Below are 16,678 nucleotides of genomic sequence, written 5' to 3' on the forward strand. Positions count from 1 at the left end.
TGAAGGACATGGAGCCAGCCCTCCAGGTCTGTGTGCGCCCCCAGAATGACACTGAAAAACAAAGCCCATTTCCTGCAAATCGATTCTGCCTCCTGATGACCCAATGCATGTCAGAGCAGATTGGGTTCCATCGGGTTACAGCAGCCACTTTGCCGAAGTATTGTTGGGCCTTTGTCATGGCAGAAAAGGCGTCGTCAAGGCACCAGCCTTTTGCTGAGCAGTCAAATGTGCTGACCATGTGTGCTACTCAGGGACACCAAGGGTCCTGTATCTCCTTCAATCCAGGTGCTCTGGTCATTGGTCTACTGCTCGTTGGCTTCTAGGACAGTGCCTACGCTCCTGAGTCCCTGACCGTGGAATGCACGGATGGGTAGATGATGGATGAAGGGCACGTTGGATGGAACCGACATCTTAAAAGATGAGAACATTTGGGTTCACAGAGAAAAGGGGAGTGGGGTTCTCTGCTCGTTTCATTCTTCTTTCAGAAATAAGTCACTGGATACCCATTTTCCTGGCATCTAAAATTTCCCTGAGTAACACGTTAGATCTTTTTGGTAGGCACATGAATTCAGGTAACCATAGCAGCCCCAATCCCTTGCTCTTGAACCGAGCATATCTTTGCAGCAGCAATGTTTGTGGTAGTGGTGTTGCCAACAAATCTCTTCGGAGTCACAGTGACCGTGTGTACAAGCAAAGGGCTCACTGTCCTGCACCGTCCTCACACTGGTCCGGCCATGGCGCCCGTCCAGTTCCTCAAGGGCCTTCCTCCGTGTTGCTGGTCTTCCACTGTCCCGAGCACGAGGTCCTTCTCCAAGGGCTCCTCCTTCCTGACAACATGCCCGAAGAACGTGAGATGAGATCTGGCCACCTTTGTTTCTAAGGGACATTCAGGCGAGGTTCTTCTAAAACACGTTTCTCGGTCCTTCTGGAAGTGCGTGATCTATTCATTATTACTCACCAACACCGTAATCCCAGTACATCCACTTGTCTGTCTTCCTTAAACACAGTTAAGTTTTCACCAGTTGCTATGGTCGAGGATGGAGATTAAATCTCCCCTAACTGGGAAAGGAAAGCTTGGGACCTAAGGCTGCTTTACACTCCCCTGTTTTTTTGCAGGATTTCCATGAGCTGAGCCACGGCTTGCTCCTGATGCTGGAGAATATTGACCGGAGGAAAAACGAACTCCTCCCTATCGATGCTGATCTTGACTCAGAGATGCTTCAGGACCAACACAAACAGCTTAAGGTAGGATGTGTGGGCTCTGGTAACTGCTAGCTGGCTTTCGCATGGTTCCATTTCACATGAAGAAAATGTGTATAGGTGGCAGTGTTTTTGTTGTGACTTTGGGGCTATGGCCCGTGACTTGTGCTGCTTGCACATGTACACGGAAGCCGACATCCACTGTCTTGAAACTCTTATTGTAAGTCATTGCTTCAGAGGAACATCTTAGATTTTCTCCATCTCAATGGGCTTATATTTATGAAGGCAGCTCTTCGGTGAATTCGTGTGTGTGTGTGTGTGTGTGTGTGTGTGTGTGTGTGTGTGTGTGTGTGTGTGTGTGAAGTTCAACTTTTCTTGGTAAATCGATGTCCCCAAAGTGTATGTTGAGAAGAATAATGAAAGGATGCTGTTTTGTTTTGTTTTTAATTGGATCTGCTTTTGAGTCAGTTCTGACTGGGCAGCCCACTGGGGTGCTCAGTGTGGAGCTGTGCCCCTGAGGGATTCATGGCTATGACCGTTGGGCAGCATATTGCCAAGCCTTTCTCCCAAGACTCCTCTGGGGGGTTGGACCCCAAACCTTTGGCTCGTGGTCAAATGCATGACCCGTTATGACCCCCATGGACTCTCAGGACACTGAAACCTCGAGAGGAGGAAGAGACAGTTTAGGCTTTGTAAGAAGAATAAAAACTCATCAGATTCAGCAGCAACCTTAGTGCTGAGTTGTCTTAAAGCTTCATCATGCCTTTCGCCTGAAGCTAAGGCAAAAGGGCAAACTGGGGATCAGAGTGTCTATGTTTCGTGACAGCAAGAAAGCATGCCAGTTTTCAAGGCGTCATGAGGATTTTCTGGGTTTTTAAAACCCTGTTTTCAACTTAACTAGCCTAAATTACAGAATCAGTCTGTACCCATAAGGGTCTTAGAAACTAAGAGGAAATCACCGTGCAATTGGATTTGTATTGGACCTTTGACTTCTGTCCAATATTAAATTGTGAATTATGAATTGCACATATATGCATGTGTATATGTGTGTATATATATGTACATATATAATCACGTGTTGATATCAGAGTATACTTTGACCTACTTGCACTTTGTCAGACCCCTGGTGGTGTAGTGGGTAGCAGGTTGCAAGGTCAGCAGTTCAAAACCACCAGCCGCTCCTCAGGAGAAAGATGAGGCTTTCTACTCCCATAAAGATTTACAGCCCCAGAAACTCAAGGGGTCGTTCTCCTCTGTCCCATCAGGTCGCTGTGAATCAGAATCGACTCAATAGCAACTGATTTTTTTTGGTTGTTCCTTTTCTGTTCAAAAGAATCCCTTGTTCCTCATTTGCATCATACTTCAGAATCTAAGTTCTTTCCCCAACACTGATCCATGTGAGCCTTTGAGTCATACTTGCTGTGTGTCAGGTAGGGAGAGGTTGTTTTGCCCGATGAGAAAACCGAGACCAGAGTGGTTGAAGAGGAAGTACATTCACCTGCTGACTGCTAGTCATGTCACCCTGCCCTTCTCCAATTTTTGCCCATGATAAAAAACTACAACTAAGTAAATCTTATCCTCTGCATAGCAAATACGGCATGAGCTGTTGGAGTCCCAAGCCAAAGTGGCCTCACTTCAAGACATGTCTCGTCAACTGCTGGTGAACGTGGAGGGGGCAGACTGTCTGGAAGCCAAAGAGAAAGTCCACGTCATTGGGAACCGACGGAAGCTTCTCTTGAAGGAGGTCAGCCGTCATATCAAGGACCTGGAGAAGTTGCTGGACATGTCGAGCAGCCAGCAGGTACATGCTAAGCAAATGTCCTTGCCCAGCAGTTTCTTCCAGTTAGCAGCCAAGTGCTTAAGGACGACACCACTGAAGGACAGCCAGTGGGCTCCTCGCCCCTCTCCACATCTCCGTGAACTGTTCATGCCTTAAGAGGAGGAGTCATAGCAAAGCCTTAACTCCGAGTTTCCAATCCCATCTTTTATGGACTTGTTTGGTCCTATTTTCCCCAAGAGAGGGTTTGACTTTGGGAAGGTGGCTGGAGTAGGGAGCAGGGACGAGGAAGAGGTCATCTCAAAAATGCTCACCAGCAGTGTGTGTCCCGTGTAGGATTTGTCATCCTGGTCGTCTGCTGATGACCTGGACACCTCGGGATCTGTGAGTCCTGCCTCAGGAAGGAGCACCCCTAGCCGACAGAGAACGGTAACTCCCCGCGGGTCCCCTGGAGGGAGCACTGGGGAGTGACACATTGGTGCCCACCAGAGTCTCACCAGGCGAGAGCCCCACATAAGGAGGGTGTTGGAAAGATTAGCACCTCTCCCCAGCACCTCCGTGGGTCCTACCTGCATGCACTCAGCACCAGACAAGAGTGGTTCTGTTTTGTTTAAAAAAAAAAAAAATCCAGGGCTCAAAGTGTAGTTGGTAGTACAGGGATTGTTCTAGAATGGCACTCATTTGTCCCTCCGGTGACTGCATCCTTCAAACCACCACCACCATGTTCACCTAGGGTGTAGCATACAGCTTTGTGCAGGGCCTCCAACCCGAGGGGCACCAGAGCGGGATTGTCTTCTTAGACCGCTGAGTGTGAGAGTAGAGGTTCTGTTGACTCGCCAGGGAAGGTTCTCCTGGGTGGAGTCCTCAAGGTTCCCGTCAGCCCTCAAAGCCTCCAGGGTAGCAACAAGTTCAAGTCCACTCAAGGCCTGTGTGAGGCCTCAGTCCTCAGCAAACCACAGAGGAGAGGGAAAGACAGGCGCGGCCCTGGCTGCCCTCTCTACCTTGGTTTCTCTATGTAATTAGAGGCTTGTGTTTATTTATTTATTTTGTCCCGCATCATGAGTATATTCGTTTCGTTTATCATTCCATCCGCCTTAGTTTTCAGAAGTATGGATTTTATTTGTTCTAAAGTTCTACGCTGATAAATGTTATTATCGCTTTTAGGATTTTTTTTTCCCCCTTTTGTAACGACATTCACTAGTTTCCTGTAGATCCTAGTTTTAGAATGTGAAGGAATACTGGCTTTTTGGGACTCAAATTTTAACCTGTCATAACCGACATGCGGGGCTTACTGGCTCTTTACCGCTCTACAGGGAGCAGCCACATGTGATTGTCATGATCATTTTTCACCTTTCCAGTGTCTTTGAAATGCTTCAGGGTTCTAGGAAACAGGAGAACAAAATATATTCATAAAGTACCTTTGAAATGCATCGTAGGCTACAGTGAATTATACAGTGATTGTAAGTAGATAGAGAGAGCTCCTTGAGCTGATTGGAATCAGTTTTGTTTCTGCCACGACAAGAAAAACATGTATATAAGAGACTCCGCATGATGGGGACTTTAGTGCCCCAATTTATGTTCCTTGATGACTAATCCAGTTGATAGAAAACCTGCTTGGTTTCTTCAACTTAAGAAAAGCCAGTTTCCTTAAGTCGCCCGATGATCATCTCATTTGATTTGTGTCTCCTTTGCTTCACTTTGAGTTTAATTTTCATCAGGAGCTTGTCTTTATTTGCCTGGACTGAACATTCTTCTTTCTTTGCCCCCCTGTTCATTGCAAACAGCCACGAGGCAAATGTAGTCACTCCCAGCCTGGACCCTCTGCCAACAATCCACAGAGCAGGTACCTGATTCTCCTGGTTTGCACACTGTTCTAGAAGGCTAAGAGGATGATGAGAAGTGCCCGGGCTGTCGGAAGGCCTGCCTCTGGCCTGCCTCTGGGTAGTTGGGGAACAGACTCAGTCCAAAACACAGCCTTCACTAATCAATTGGAAAGGATGTCGCCAATTCTCCCCGCACGCATTATTGGGACCCCGACCAATCTTGTGTTGAACTGTACCAAGCCCAACTGGTATTTCTCGCCAGATGGTATTCTGGGTGCCCATAAGGCTTCTCTGCAGGAGCACCCACCATCCTGGGATTCGTGGGCAGAATTTTATCATCCTCTTTACTTCTGGATTTTACAATAAGACAGGTAAAATGGAGGGAATTACTTTACCGCTCACCGAACCCACACATCTGAATAAAAGCTACTAACACCCCCCGGCTTTTCTTTTTCCTTTCTTTCTTTTTTTCTTTTCCTGTTTTATCCAGATTGTGGGTTTGGGATTCTCCAAAAATGACAAGGCCTCACTAGGTGACAACCGAGAAAGCACCTCTCTCTTCAGCTCCTCCTAGATCTTCTCTCAGCCAGCGCGCCCCCACGCACACATTGGCCTCCTGAGTGCTTAAGCTGGGACAGCAAGCCCAGGGCCCTGCCCGCCCGCCCCACAGCCACCCCCCACTCAGCCACTCTGTGCCCCACCCCTGCCTCCCACCACCCTCACCTCCACGGCTCACAGCGCTTTGCATCGTCATGGGTGTGATGTCTTCGCTGCTGTTTCTCTTCCACTAATCAGCTCCTGTGTCCCCAGACTTCTTTGCTGAGGTGAAAATACTCTGTCCCCAGAGCTTATTTTCATGCCAAAACTCCCAAGCCGCTCGCCTTCGAAAGTTTGCCCTTTGGGAAGGGTCTCATCATCCAGAGAGCAGGAAGCAAGCGAGATTCCTGAAAGGAAGGTGGTGGGGCTGAGACTGTTAACACACGGGAGGGAAGCCTCCTCTGCAGGTCCCCGGCCATGGCCATGTGCTGACCGCTAAGGAGGACCGGCTCCTGGACGTGGGCGGTCCTGCGCCCGCAGCTGAAGCCATGCTGAGATGTAGTTCCATGTGCTTGCTGGTTGAAGTTTCCTTTGACGGAACTGTCTCGTCTGCTTGTTTCCTTTCCATTCGGTTTGATTTGAAAGCAAGTTGTTTCTGTTTTTGTTTCTCCATGGCAAAACATCCCGGATAAAATATGAAGGCAGGAAACCTCACAGGGACTCTTAGGGACGGCGATGCATCTTTGTGGGGGCTGAGATATTGGCTGACCCCCTTCTTAAAACAAAAGAGATGGTCGTGTGCTGTGGACAGATCGCTCGTAGATTTCCCGTCTTCTCCCCACTGATTTCTGGTGTGCTCAACACAGAGACCAGGGGGACCCCTGGCCTGGCCTTCCCTGTGGGGCGCCAGAGGCCCAGGCTCTGGCTGCTGGGCATGTTGGTGAGGAGGCAGAGAGAGCCCTTTTGTTGTCATACCACACCAAGAGCAGCCACTCTGGATCCTCCTGTTAGAAGTTGATTTCTGCCAGAGAAGAATACTCAGAAAGGTCACCTCCCACTGCTCCCCTAATTCGTTCAGCCGTACAGAAACTGAGATCCCAGAAACTCAGAGAGCGTATGCATTAGGGCAGCCAGTGTTTCCACTTGTCTGCTAGCAGGGCTTAGCAGCTGTCCCCTCCACCCCCCCAGCCTGCATTCTCACTGTGCCTTCCGCGAGGCGCCTTCCAACTCCGCTCTGCTCCGCCCTGTTAACACCTTTCTGAACACACAGCACTGGCCCAGGGGGCCACTCGGGAGGGCGGGGAGTACGAATGAACTTGACCCGAATGGCATGGGACTTCCAACAGCTTGGCCCACTGGTTGTGGTTGAACATGCTTGGGCATCTAAACTCCTTGGCACCCCAGGTGTGGGGTGAGCCCAGCGGGGACAATGAAGTGCAAAGTCTACATGGAGCGTCGACATCGCCCGCCTTGCGGGCCATCATGGTCTCCCACCTCCTGGATTCGTGAGTACCTTGGGCTTGATCTTGCACTGGCTCAGCAGCTTGGGAAGGCAATTGTAGATGCACAGGCAGCCTCCAACATCAACCCCAGCTGGCTGTACCTGGAAACATTGAGGCACGTCCCCTTCCAGAGAAGGGAAAGAAATGGGAAGAAAGTCAGCATGAGTTTGGAGGCAGGGGTTTCTGACCCGCGTTTGGCGTTTACAGCCTGATGTTAATCGTATGGGTTGCTTGAGGTACACATTTCCATTTGGTGGTATGGCAACTGTTCTGCATTCTCTCCCGTAATACCCTAGGCACACACCTGGCTAGATGCCAGCGTTGGCTGAACTGAACCCCTGAACCAATCCCAAACAAAAAATAAACCCACTGCTATTGAGTCAATGCCGACTCGGACTGACCTTGTATAGGACTGCCAAGGTGGTAAAGCTTCAAGGCCATTTTCCCACAAGGCATCTGGTGGGTTGAAGGCACCAACCTTGGGGTTAGCAACCCAACACTGGACTGACAGCAGCATCAGGGCTGTTTTGACGTACGGAATGACGCCCTGGCCTATACGATGAACACCACATGGCTCTTGCCATGAGGGACTTATGGCAGGTCACAGCTCGAGAGTCCAGGGAGTCTGTCCGGAGCTCCCCAGCATCTGCGAAGCCCTGTGCACACACCCACAGTTCCATTTTTCATCATGGTATCTGAGGCTAGACCTACTGGAGCCCTGGTGGTTACACTTGGACTGCCATCCAAAAGGTCAGAACTTCAAAACCACCAGCCGCTCTGCATACCAACTCCATAAGAAATGGAATCGCCTCCCTGTCAAATGAGATTCCTTTTCTTATGAGTTAATGTTCCAGGCTTTTCTCTCAGACGCCAGCCACAATCTAAGCCGAACCATGGCCATGGGTCAATTCTCACTTGGAGTCGCCGTGCAGGGCAGAGTGGACATGGTGCTTTGGGGTTCTGAGCCGTTACATCATGGGAACAGACTGCCTCATCTTCCTCCTTCAGGGAAGCTGCTGGGGTGCAAACACTGGCCTTGTGGCAGTTGCTTAGCCCACTGTGCAACCAGGGCTCCTGGCCCAGTGGGGATCTGTTTATTCCAAGTATTCCTGGGGCTTCGCCTAAAGAGTCGGCCTGCTGCACTCTCCTATAGGCTTCTCCTCGGCTGTTTGGAGGTGTCCATTCCCAGTGGATAGGCCGGGGCCTTGGGAAATCGCTTCATCTTGGAAAGCACTATTAGTATATCAGAGACATTTCCCAGCGAGAAAAGGCTGACTCCAGCCAGCAACACGAGGCCTGAGTCAGGACGCTGTGGGTCTAGTAGTCATCCTGATCACAATAAGTTGTTGGTCTTCGTGGTTGTTGTTTTTTTCTAAGCACCATGCTAAGCATTGCACATATATATTACCTCCGGTGACCTTCATAATGACCTCATGTCATTATGGGCATGGCCAGAATCCCTGTTTCCTAAGTGAGGACACTGAGAACTGGAGAAAATTAACTTCTCCCCGATTTCAAAGTTGAGCCCTGGTTCCACCTCCCTGGACCCTAACTTGATAACTCTCCCAGGTGCTCTCAAGTCAGTCCTGTTGCTGCAAAGCTCACGTGTATCAAAGCAGAAGTAACTGGGCTCCCCAGCCGGGTCAATGGCAGAGATTTCAGAAGAACATCACCAGGCCTTTCTTCCAAGACACCCCTGAACACAAACCAGCCTTTCAATTAGCCTCCAAGCTGGTGGGTGGGGGTGTTACAAACCCCTGGTGTGGTTTATATAGAACCAGTTCAAATACTGGATTTGGAATAAGGAGAGGCTGGAGTCTAAAAGTCATTCTGGAAAACTTGTCTTCTGAATCTGCTGTCCAGGAAACATGCTGGGTTCCCAGGCCCGTTTGCACAAGAAACAAGTTCAAGATCAAGGGAGACATTTCCTTAGACAAGGGGCTACTTTATTGCCTTGACAAACCCTTGTTATGATACTGACAGGGATATCTAACAAGACCTCCATGAGTCAGGTGGTTCTTTTCACCTGGGTTTAAGTAACTGTGCCCAGAATTTGCTCCTTTCCTTCTTGGCTTGTGTACATTTCTTGGTGAGTCGCGCTCTGTCTGGGCCTCTTCAAACTCCTCCAGTCCCTTTGTCTTACATGCTTTTTGGGATGGCTTGCGTCATCCCGCTTCCTGTCCTCTAAAACACGTCCACATCGATGGATTCTGCCATGGGATAGAACCACGCTGGGGCAGTCATTTATGCAGACATTTCAGGGATGGGGGGAGGGGTGGGGGATGGACTGAAAAAAAATAAATAGTGTTAGAGAAAATGGAAAACAAATTATATTCTCTGGAGAGGTAAGAAATAAAACTCCCCCCCCCCCCACCCGAACAGACCTATCCAAAGTATCCATGGATTTAAATAATAGAGCAAGTTGTTGTTGTTGGGTGCTATCAAATCGGTTCCAATGCAACACACAACAGGAGGAAGCACTGCCCAGTCCTGTGCCCTCCTTATAATGGGTTCTATGCCCGAGCCTGTTGTTGCTGGCACTGTGTGACTAAGTGCACATTCAGTCGTCCCTGCCTAGACACAGTCTGACCTGATACCTTCTTACGTAAAAAGGCAAGAAGAGAGGGTAGGGCCAAAAGTCAACATCATGTACAATCTCCCCAAACTCTTGAAACAGAGGTGATTGCAAGGTCAATAGATGCATGTTGAGAGTACCTCTTTGCTGGGGTCCCATTAACCTGTGGGTATGAAAGCTCTAGAGGGGTGCCAACTTAACCATGCACGTTGAATTCTTGGTAGATGTCCTATAAGTGGTTGTCTGTTCTCAGCCGGTGGACTGGACGCTTCCAAGGGCAGTCAACTGGATGGAGGATCACGAAGCACTGGGTGTTCCCTGTGTCCCATTATTTCTCACCGGTTGGCATTCCGCGGCAGTAGAAAGAAAGCACACCCTCATTAAACGGTGCTCAGGAATGTTATGATGCTGGTAAATGTGCCATGTCCTTCAACAGCATATGGGCCCGTCGCCCAAAATGGTACCCTTTCTAGTTTTTCTCCCCGGTGGCCTAGTCCATGGGAAGCCCCGGTTTTGATCTTGATCTTTTGTCTAATTGCTCTGAGGGGCTAATCATTGACCAGCAGGGCCTATTCGCCTCTGTCAGTCAAATTGCACTCAATGGCTCCCAACGGAAATGGGTCAGTCAGGAACGTTGCTCCTCTTCTTGAAAAACTTAATCACAAGGACAATTGGGACCCGGTTTGGCCCTTCCATTATGACTGAGGAGCTCCAGGCAATGGGTGCGGTTTGCCCGAGCATGTTTTCAACTCAAACGAGGGACATATTGCAGAAACACGCAATCTCGACTTCATCAGTAGCCACTCCCATCCATTTCAAGATGGATCACACTGTGGACTTATCCAGGGCTGAAAGGAGTCCAAGATGCTAACTTACCCCCCATCTTTTCAGATGAGAAAAAAGAAGGCCAGAGAGTCTAATTCCTTGCCCAGGATTATCTAATGGCCTCCAAATGAAATGTCCTTATGCCTCTACATTGATTTGACATGATATTTTGAGACTTTGTTATTAGACACGGGGAAACCACTTGAGGCCAACTAGTTTAGGATCCCAGTGTTCTTTTTGTTGCTTCTGTATGTGAGATACTTGTGACGTAATAGGAACTTCCTTCACATGGCCTACCCCAAAGCATCGCCTAGGAGAGAAGGCAACGGGCAGGAGCCTTTGAGCCCTGAGTTCCTGCTAGTTCTCCTCATTTAATTGTGAGGTTTGGGGCAGGTCACCTGCCTTATCTGTAGGACAGATTCTGGGAGTTCAAACTCCCAGAGTGGAAATCTTAATTCTGCCCCTTGCTAGCATATAAAGTGGACCAAGTTACTGTACTCCTCTGAGCCTCCTTTCCATTCATGTCGGAAACGAGGAATCTAAGTACACACCTCCGAGGATCACGGTTAGAGAAACCAAGATGATTGTTCCATGTGTTGCCTACCAAATGGAAACATAAGTGCTAAGTATCCGTAGCCAGAGGGGCCCTGTGGGGATAGCAGTAGGCTGATTACCCACCAAGTCAGTAGTTCAACTCCAACAGAAGCTTCCACGACAGACAAATGAGGCTATCAGTTCCAAAAATGAACTATAGCCTCAGAAACACTAGATAGGGTCACTATGAATCAGAATCGACTCGATGGCAGTGGGCTTGGTTGTCTTAATCCTAGTCAGAATTGAATTGCCATTTGGTTCAGTTCTGGTTCACGGTGACCTTTTGTGTCTCAGAGTAGAATTGGGCCCCACAGGGCTGTCAGTGTCTGGTTTTTCAGATCTCGATTATACCAAGTCTTTTTCAACCTTCAACCTTTTGGTTCATAGCTGAGCACATTGACTCTGTCTATTCAATTAAGAGATGAATGATACGGTCTCTATCGAAGGCTCTCTCTTTTCCCTCCAGGAGCTCTGGTGGGGTAAATGGCTACGTGCTGGCCTGCTAACCATAAAGTCCACAGTTTGAACCCACCAATTGCTCCTTGGGAGACGTGTGAGGCTGTCTACTCCGGTAAAACTGGGAAAGCCTCCGAAACCCAGGGGGCTCCCTGTCCCATAGGATTGCTGTGAGTGGACCTCGACTCAATGTCAGTCAACGCATCTTCCTTGCAGTTAATAACGGATAGGACATATTTCTTGGATGCTCCACTCTATTTTGAGAAAGCATATGATGTTTCCTCTTCTGCTGATGAGGAACAATGCCTCTGTCTTAGCAGGAAGACAGGTAATCAGTGTAACCACCTGATGGTGAATGAACCCAAGGGGCCTCGCCATTGGGAGACTATACAGACCAATTAGTAGAAGCTCGACCATGGGTAAGGCACTGAGGACCTTTTGAGGTGAAAGACCATCTAGTCTAACTTGAGAAGAGAGGACAGTACTCCAAGGTGAAATGTGTTGTTGAGGGTCTCACGGCCATGGGTAAGGGACTTCAGAAAAGACCAGGGTTCCAATTGGGTTGGTGATTAATTGCATCAAGAAACACAGCCGAAACGCACTGTGTCCCATGCCTCCTGGGCTCCCACAGGGCCAAGATGTCTCCTATCTAACTTTGCTGACTTAATGAAAGCCCTCTGAGTAGTCTCTTTGACCTCTTCCATAAGGGATTACATCTGATTTTTAAAACTATTTTAGCATTTATTTTCTTTGGTAACCTCATTGCCTCACTCTGCTGCCAGAAATTAACAGCTACTTGGAGAGCGAGACGTAGTAAAACCCACTGAGCCTCCAGTAATATGGTTTTCACACCTTCCTAGTTCTCCAAATGGCATCACATCCGATGCCTTTTCCCTCAGTGCTACGGAAACCGCTCGGGAATCTGCTAGGTGAGGGGGAAAGTGTCGTCCCCTCCTCTTCTCTGTGTGCTCTTGTCTTATTTGTGTGTATGTGTGTTTGGTGGACATGCAAAATGCCACTGGTAATGACTATTCTCTTTCTCACTGGTGGTAGCCAATAAACATTAGTGGGAGAAAGAGGGATGCATAAGAAAAAAAATGGAGACATGCAATCCAGAACCTACTTCTATGTCCAATATCTCATAGGTACTTCTTACAAAGTTTAAAATTCATGCGTCGTCACTGACACACGGCTTCAACGGAAACTGGAACTTTGGATTTAGAAGGGGCAGAGGCATGTCATTGAAAAGAGCGCCAAGGACAAGCACTGGGATTGCAACCCTGTTCTAGTATCTAGGCTCCTTAGTGGGTTACATGTTGGGCTGCTAACCCCAAAGTCAGCAGTTTGAAACCAGCAGCCATTCCACAGGAGGAAGATGAGCTTTTCTTCTCCCACAAGTAATCACCTCAGAAGCCCACGGGTGCAGTGGTACGCTGTCTGACAGGATCTCTGCGGGTCAGAATTGATTCAATAGCAGTGGATTTGCTTTGGTTTGGTCCAAACATCTAACCTCCAAGTTATAAGACAACTGCATCATAATATCTATGGCAGCAAGATGAGGCTGTCTGTTCCTGTAAAGAATGACACCCTTGAAAAACCTGACACAATGTTGCTGTGGGTCAGGAATCGGAGCCCTGATGGCTTAGTGCTTACATGGTGGGTTACTAACCATAAGGGCAGCAGTTCCAAAGCACCAGCCACTCATCGGGAGAAAAAGAGACTTTCTACTCCTGTAAAGAATGAGTCTTGGGAACCCACAAGGGCAGTTCTCCCCTGTCCTATAAGGTCACTGTGAGTTGGCATCTACTGGATGGCAGGGAGTTAGTTAGTAACCGTATATACTTGTATATAAGTCGAGCTTTCAGCACATTTTTAATGCCGTTTTCGTGGTAAAATCAGGTGCCTCGGCTGATATTCGGGTCAGCTTATACTCGAGTATATATGGTAGTTAGTTTGCTGGTTGGTTAGTGGTTGGTGGGTTGGGATCAACGTGACGGCAGTGGGTAACCTAACATCAACTCAAAAGCACAAGTCAAACTCATTACTATTTCCTTCACACATGGCAGCATGACACATAAATAACAACTGCGCCTTTCTTGTGCTCAGTGACGAAACTGCTCTCTGACAAGCTCAAAGTTGTTGTCTTGAGCCTCTTTCCTTCCTGTTCTTGGAAGAACAAGTTCACGCTGTCTGTCTGCCCTGACTCACAAATCCAAAACCAAACTCACTGCCCTCGAGTGACTCTTAGCGACCCTACAAAACCAGGTAGACCTGCCCCTGTGGGGTTCTGAGACTGTATCTCTTTATGAGAGCAGAAAATCTCATCTTTCTGCCGAGAACTGGCTGGTGGCTTTGAACTACTGACCTTGTGGTTAGCAGCCCAATTAGTAACTCACTACACACCAGGGCTCCTGCCACAGAGACCCTCGGATGTGGAAGTAGCAGTTTTCCTTGGCTGAGTAATCCTGACCAGCTGGTGCTGGAGACTCGCAGTGGTTAATAGACACTGCGCAGTGACGGCCCCTTCACCTGTCATACCTTAGACTCGCCTTGGAGGTGATGGGCCATCTGTCTTGTTCAGAAAGCCTATCTTGAGTTTCTCAAAGTTTCTCAGAGCTAGTCATAGGGGGGGCCTAGCAACTCCCACTCAAGCCAAGAGCTCTGTCGACTCGCGCCCTTGCCCTCTCTCTTTCAGGCAGCTTCGGGACCAACGGGGTCATAGCCAGATGCTGACTCAGTGCAAAATGAAGCGGAGGTAGACTCGAACATGACTTGAGCTTTCCTGGGGCCACCCAAACAGGCCAGGGCTGCCTTTACCTTTGTTGCCTGCATTGGGCAGACCCCAGAGAGCTGAGTCGATCATTTACATGAGTTTGGAGCTAATTTGGCCTAACGGTGCTCTGGATGCCTTCAGCCCAAACTAAAATGTCCTCAATATCCTGGATCCACTTCATGGATGTGGGTCCATTTTGAGGAGAGCCATCTTTCTTGTTGGCGGGGAGACTATTTTAGCAAATGAAGGGGTGACATGAGTGGAATTTGCTCCTCAATTTGTACTGTTAGCTGGCTGACCAGATGTTTATTTTATTGTCAGTGTGGTTTCCCAACAACGGCTGGGTTGGTGGCGGGGAAATGGCCCCAGGCTCCAGTAGACTGGCAGGGAACTGCCAAATTGGGTTGGGTTTGACGTGACCCTTTGACGTCTTGGGCATGTGGAAGCCAACAGCAGCTTCCATCCGATGTTTGAGTGACATGTGTCAATTCTTCTCTCAGGTCCATAAACGGTGGCTCCGGTTCCTCCCTTTCTGAGGCTCGGCCAGAGCGGTCCAGCCGAGCCTTCCTCCTCCGGGTCCTCCGAGCAGCTCTTCCCCTCCAGCTTCTCCTGCTGTTCCTCATCGGGCTCGCCTGCCTTGTCCCAATGTCAGAGGAGGACTACAGCTGTGCCCTGTCCAACAACTTCGCCCGGTCATTCCACCCCATGCTCAGATACACAAACGGACCTCCTCCGTTATGAGCCAGGCACACGCCGCCGGCACAAGGGCTGGTTCCTCTGCCAGAGGAGGGTTTCTCTGAAAGCAAGCCACCTCACGCTATCACGGAGAGGACGTCCTGGTGGCAGCTTTAGCCCTTCCCCATATCCCACAGGTGCAAGCAGGGAAGAGAGCCACAGGTGCAGACCTGTCCACAGGTGCAGACAGGAGGGGAGCCTCCAGAGAGGGTTTGGAAGCAGTTGAGCATTTATTCACTAAGCCTTTGCACTGAAGAGGTTACAGATGGACCTGCGATGATCACCTGGTGAGACCACCTGGTGCTGGGGCTTTGGCACATTCTCTGCTTAGTCAAGGACTCCCTTAGACCGTGGACCGTCTGGGCAACTTTCTCCGGGTGCTACTGCACCCAACCAATCCAAGTCCTCTGGGGGAACCACGGCAGTATCCTACACTCTCCCAACCAACCAGTGCTCAAGAGAGCGTGGGACATACCCTTTTTAAGAGCATCTATGGCAGCTTCCTTTTTACCTTGTTTTCCTTTGGGGCATGATGTTCTCACCTTTGCTTTGGAAGTACAAGCTGTAAATCTAAAAGGCACTTTTTTATAGGTATAAAGAAAAAAAGGATGTAATAAATAAGATCCTGAGAGGCTCTATGTGGGGCGGGGGGAGTAATGTTATAGTAAAAGGAAATGATATTTATGTATGTACAGTTTGCTAAAGCCAAGTTCTGTTTGTATTGATTTATTTGCATTTATTATAGAGACTATTAAATAGTTTGTCTCCACTTTTTCTTTTTTTTTCTCCCCCAAAAGAAGACACTCTAAATTTCACTGTTAACCAGGCTTTTTTCAGAGTACACCAAAATGATCGTTCTTTCTGTGGAATGATTGAAGTTGGGACATAGCTATCTATTAAGAGGAAAAGGTAAGGAGGCCTATTGTCACTGCCAGATAAGCAGGAGACTGCTACCCTCATGGTCAGCCATTCAAAGTCACCGGCCACTCCGTGGGAGAGCGCTGAGGCTCTCTGTCCACATAAAGATTTACTGCCTCGGGGACTATGAGTTGGAATCAACTCAACGGCAGTGTTGCTGTTGTCGTTAGGTGCCATCGAGTCGGTTCTGGCCCACGGAGACCTTATGCACAACGGAACAAAGTACTTCATGGGCCTGCGCCATGCTCACAGGTGTCCTAATGCTTGAGCCCGTTGTTGCCGCACAGCGTCCGTCCGTCTCTCTGACGGCTTTCCCCCACTCTGCTGGCCCTCTACGTTACCAAACACGAAGTCCTTCTCCAGGGACTGGTTTCTGCTCACCAGTACGTCCTCCCCTCCTGGCCTCTAAGGAGCGCTTCTTCCAAGACAGATTTGGTTCTCCTTTTAGGAGCCCATGGTACTTTCCGTGTTCTCTCCAGCACCACAGTTCCAACGCATCAGGTCTTCCTCGGACTTCTTTATTCAATGTCCAGTTTTCACATGCATATGACACAATTAAAAACACCATGGCCTGCGTCAGCTACACACCCGAGTCCTCAAAGTTACATCATTGCTTTTTAATACTCTAAAGAGGCCTTTCCATGACAATGGATAAGGGGGACAGAGGAGTACAGGAAGTGTATATTTATACATATGGTACCCTAGGGAAATGGGTTCCCTCCCTTTCCGTTGGCCAGGGGGGCGGTCAAGGGGGGTAGAGATGCCCGTGAGAGAACTTAAACTTGGGTGATTCCCTTCTCCATAACCAATCAATCTCATGGATTCTTGCTTCCCACCATTCTCCACAATCATTTTCCCGTTCTATTTCATTTGAATATACAGTTGCAAGAGGCTAACAAACCGAAACCAAGCCCACTGCCATCCAGGCAATACCAATTATATGACAGAGTAGGACCAACTCTC

General features: G+C 48.8%; 1 protein-coding gene across 4 annotated transcripts in view; it reads left to right on the forward strand.

Annotated features, from left to right (window-relative positions):
• Positions 1-15,540, forward strand: part of LOC142453242 (nesprin-1-like) — a 190,129-nt gene extending 174,589 nt beyond the window's left edge. For 3 of the 4 annotated variants that reach the window (XM_075554360.1, XM_075554363.1, XM_075554361.1), the window contains 5 exons: positions 1,117-1,245; positions 2,789-3,001; positions 3,314-3,406; positions 4,762-4,820; positions 14,563-15,540. In XM_075554360.1, the coding sequence (XP_075410475.1) occupies positions 1,117-1,245; positions 2,789-3,001; positions 3,314-3,406; positions 4,762-4,820; positions 14,563-14,803 (735 nt within the window). In that variant the 3' untranslated portion in view covers positions 14,804-15,540. The remainder of the gene's footprint in view (positions 1-1,116; positions 1,246-2,788; positions 3,002-3,313; positions 3,407-4,761; positions 4,821-14,562) is intronic. The other variant, XM_075554362.1, reaches the window with a different exon arrangement.
• The last annotated feature ends 1,138 nt before the right edge of the window (positions 15,541-16,678 follow it).

This window comes from Tenrec ecaudatus, chromosome 7 (genome assembly GCF_050624435.1).
Source record: "Tenrec ecaudatus isolate mTenEca1 chromosome 7, mTenEca1.hap1, whole genome shotgun sequence".
Classification (NCBI taxonomy): Eukaryota; Metazoa; Chordata; class Mammalia; order Afrosoricida; family Tenrecidae; genus Tenrec; species Tenrec ecaudatus.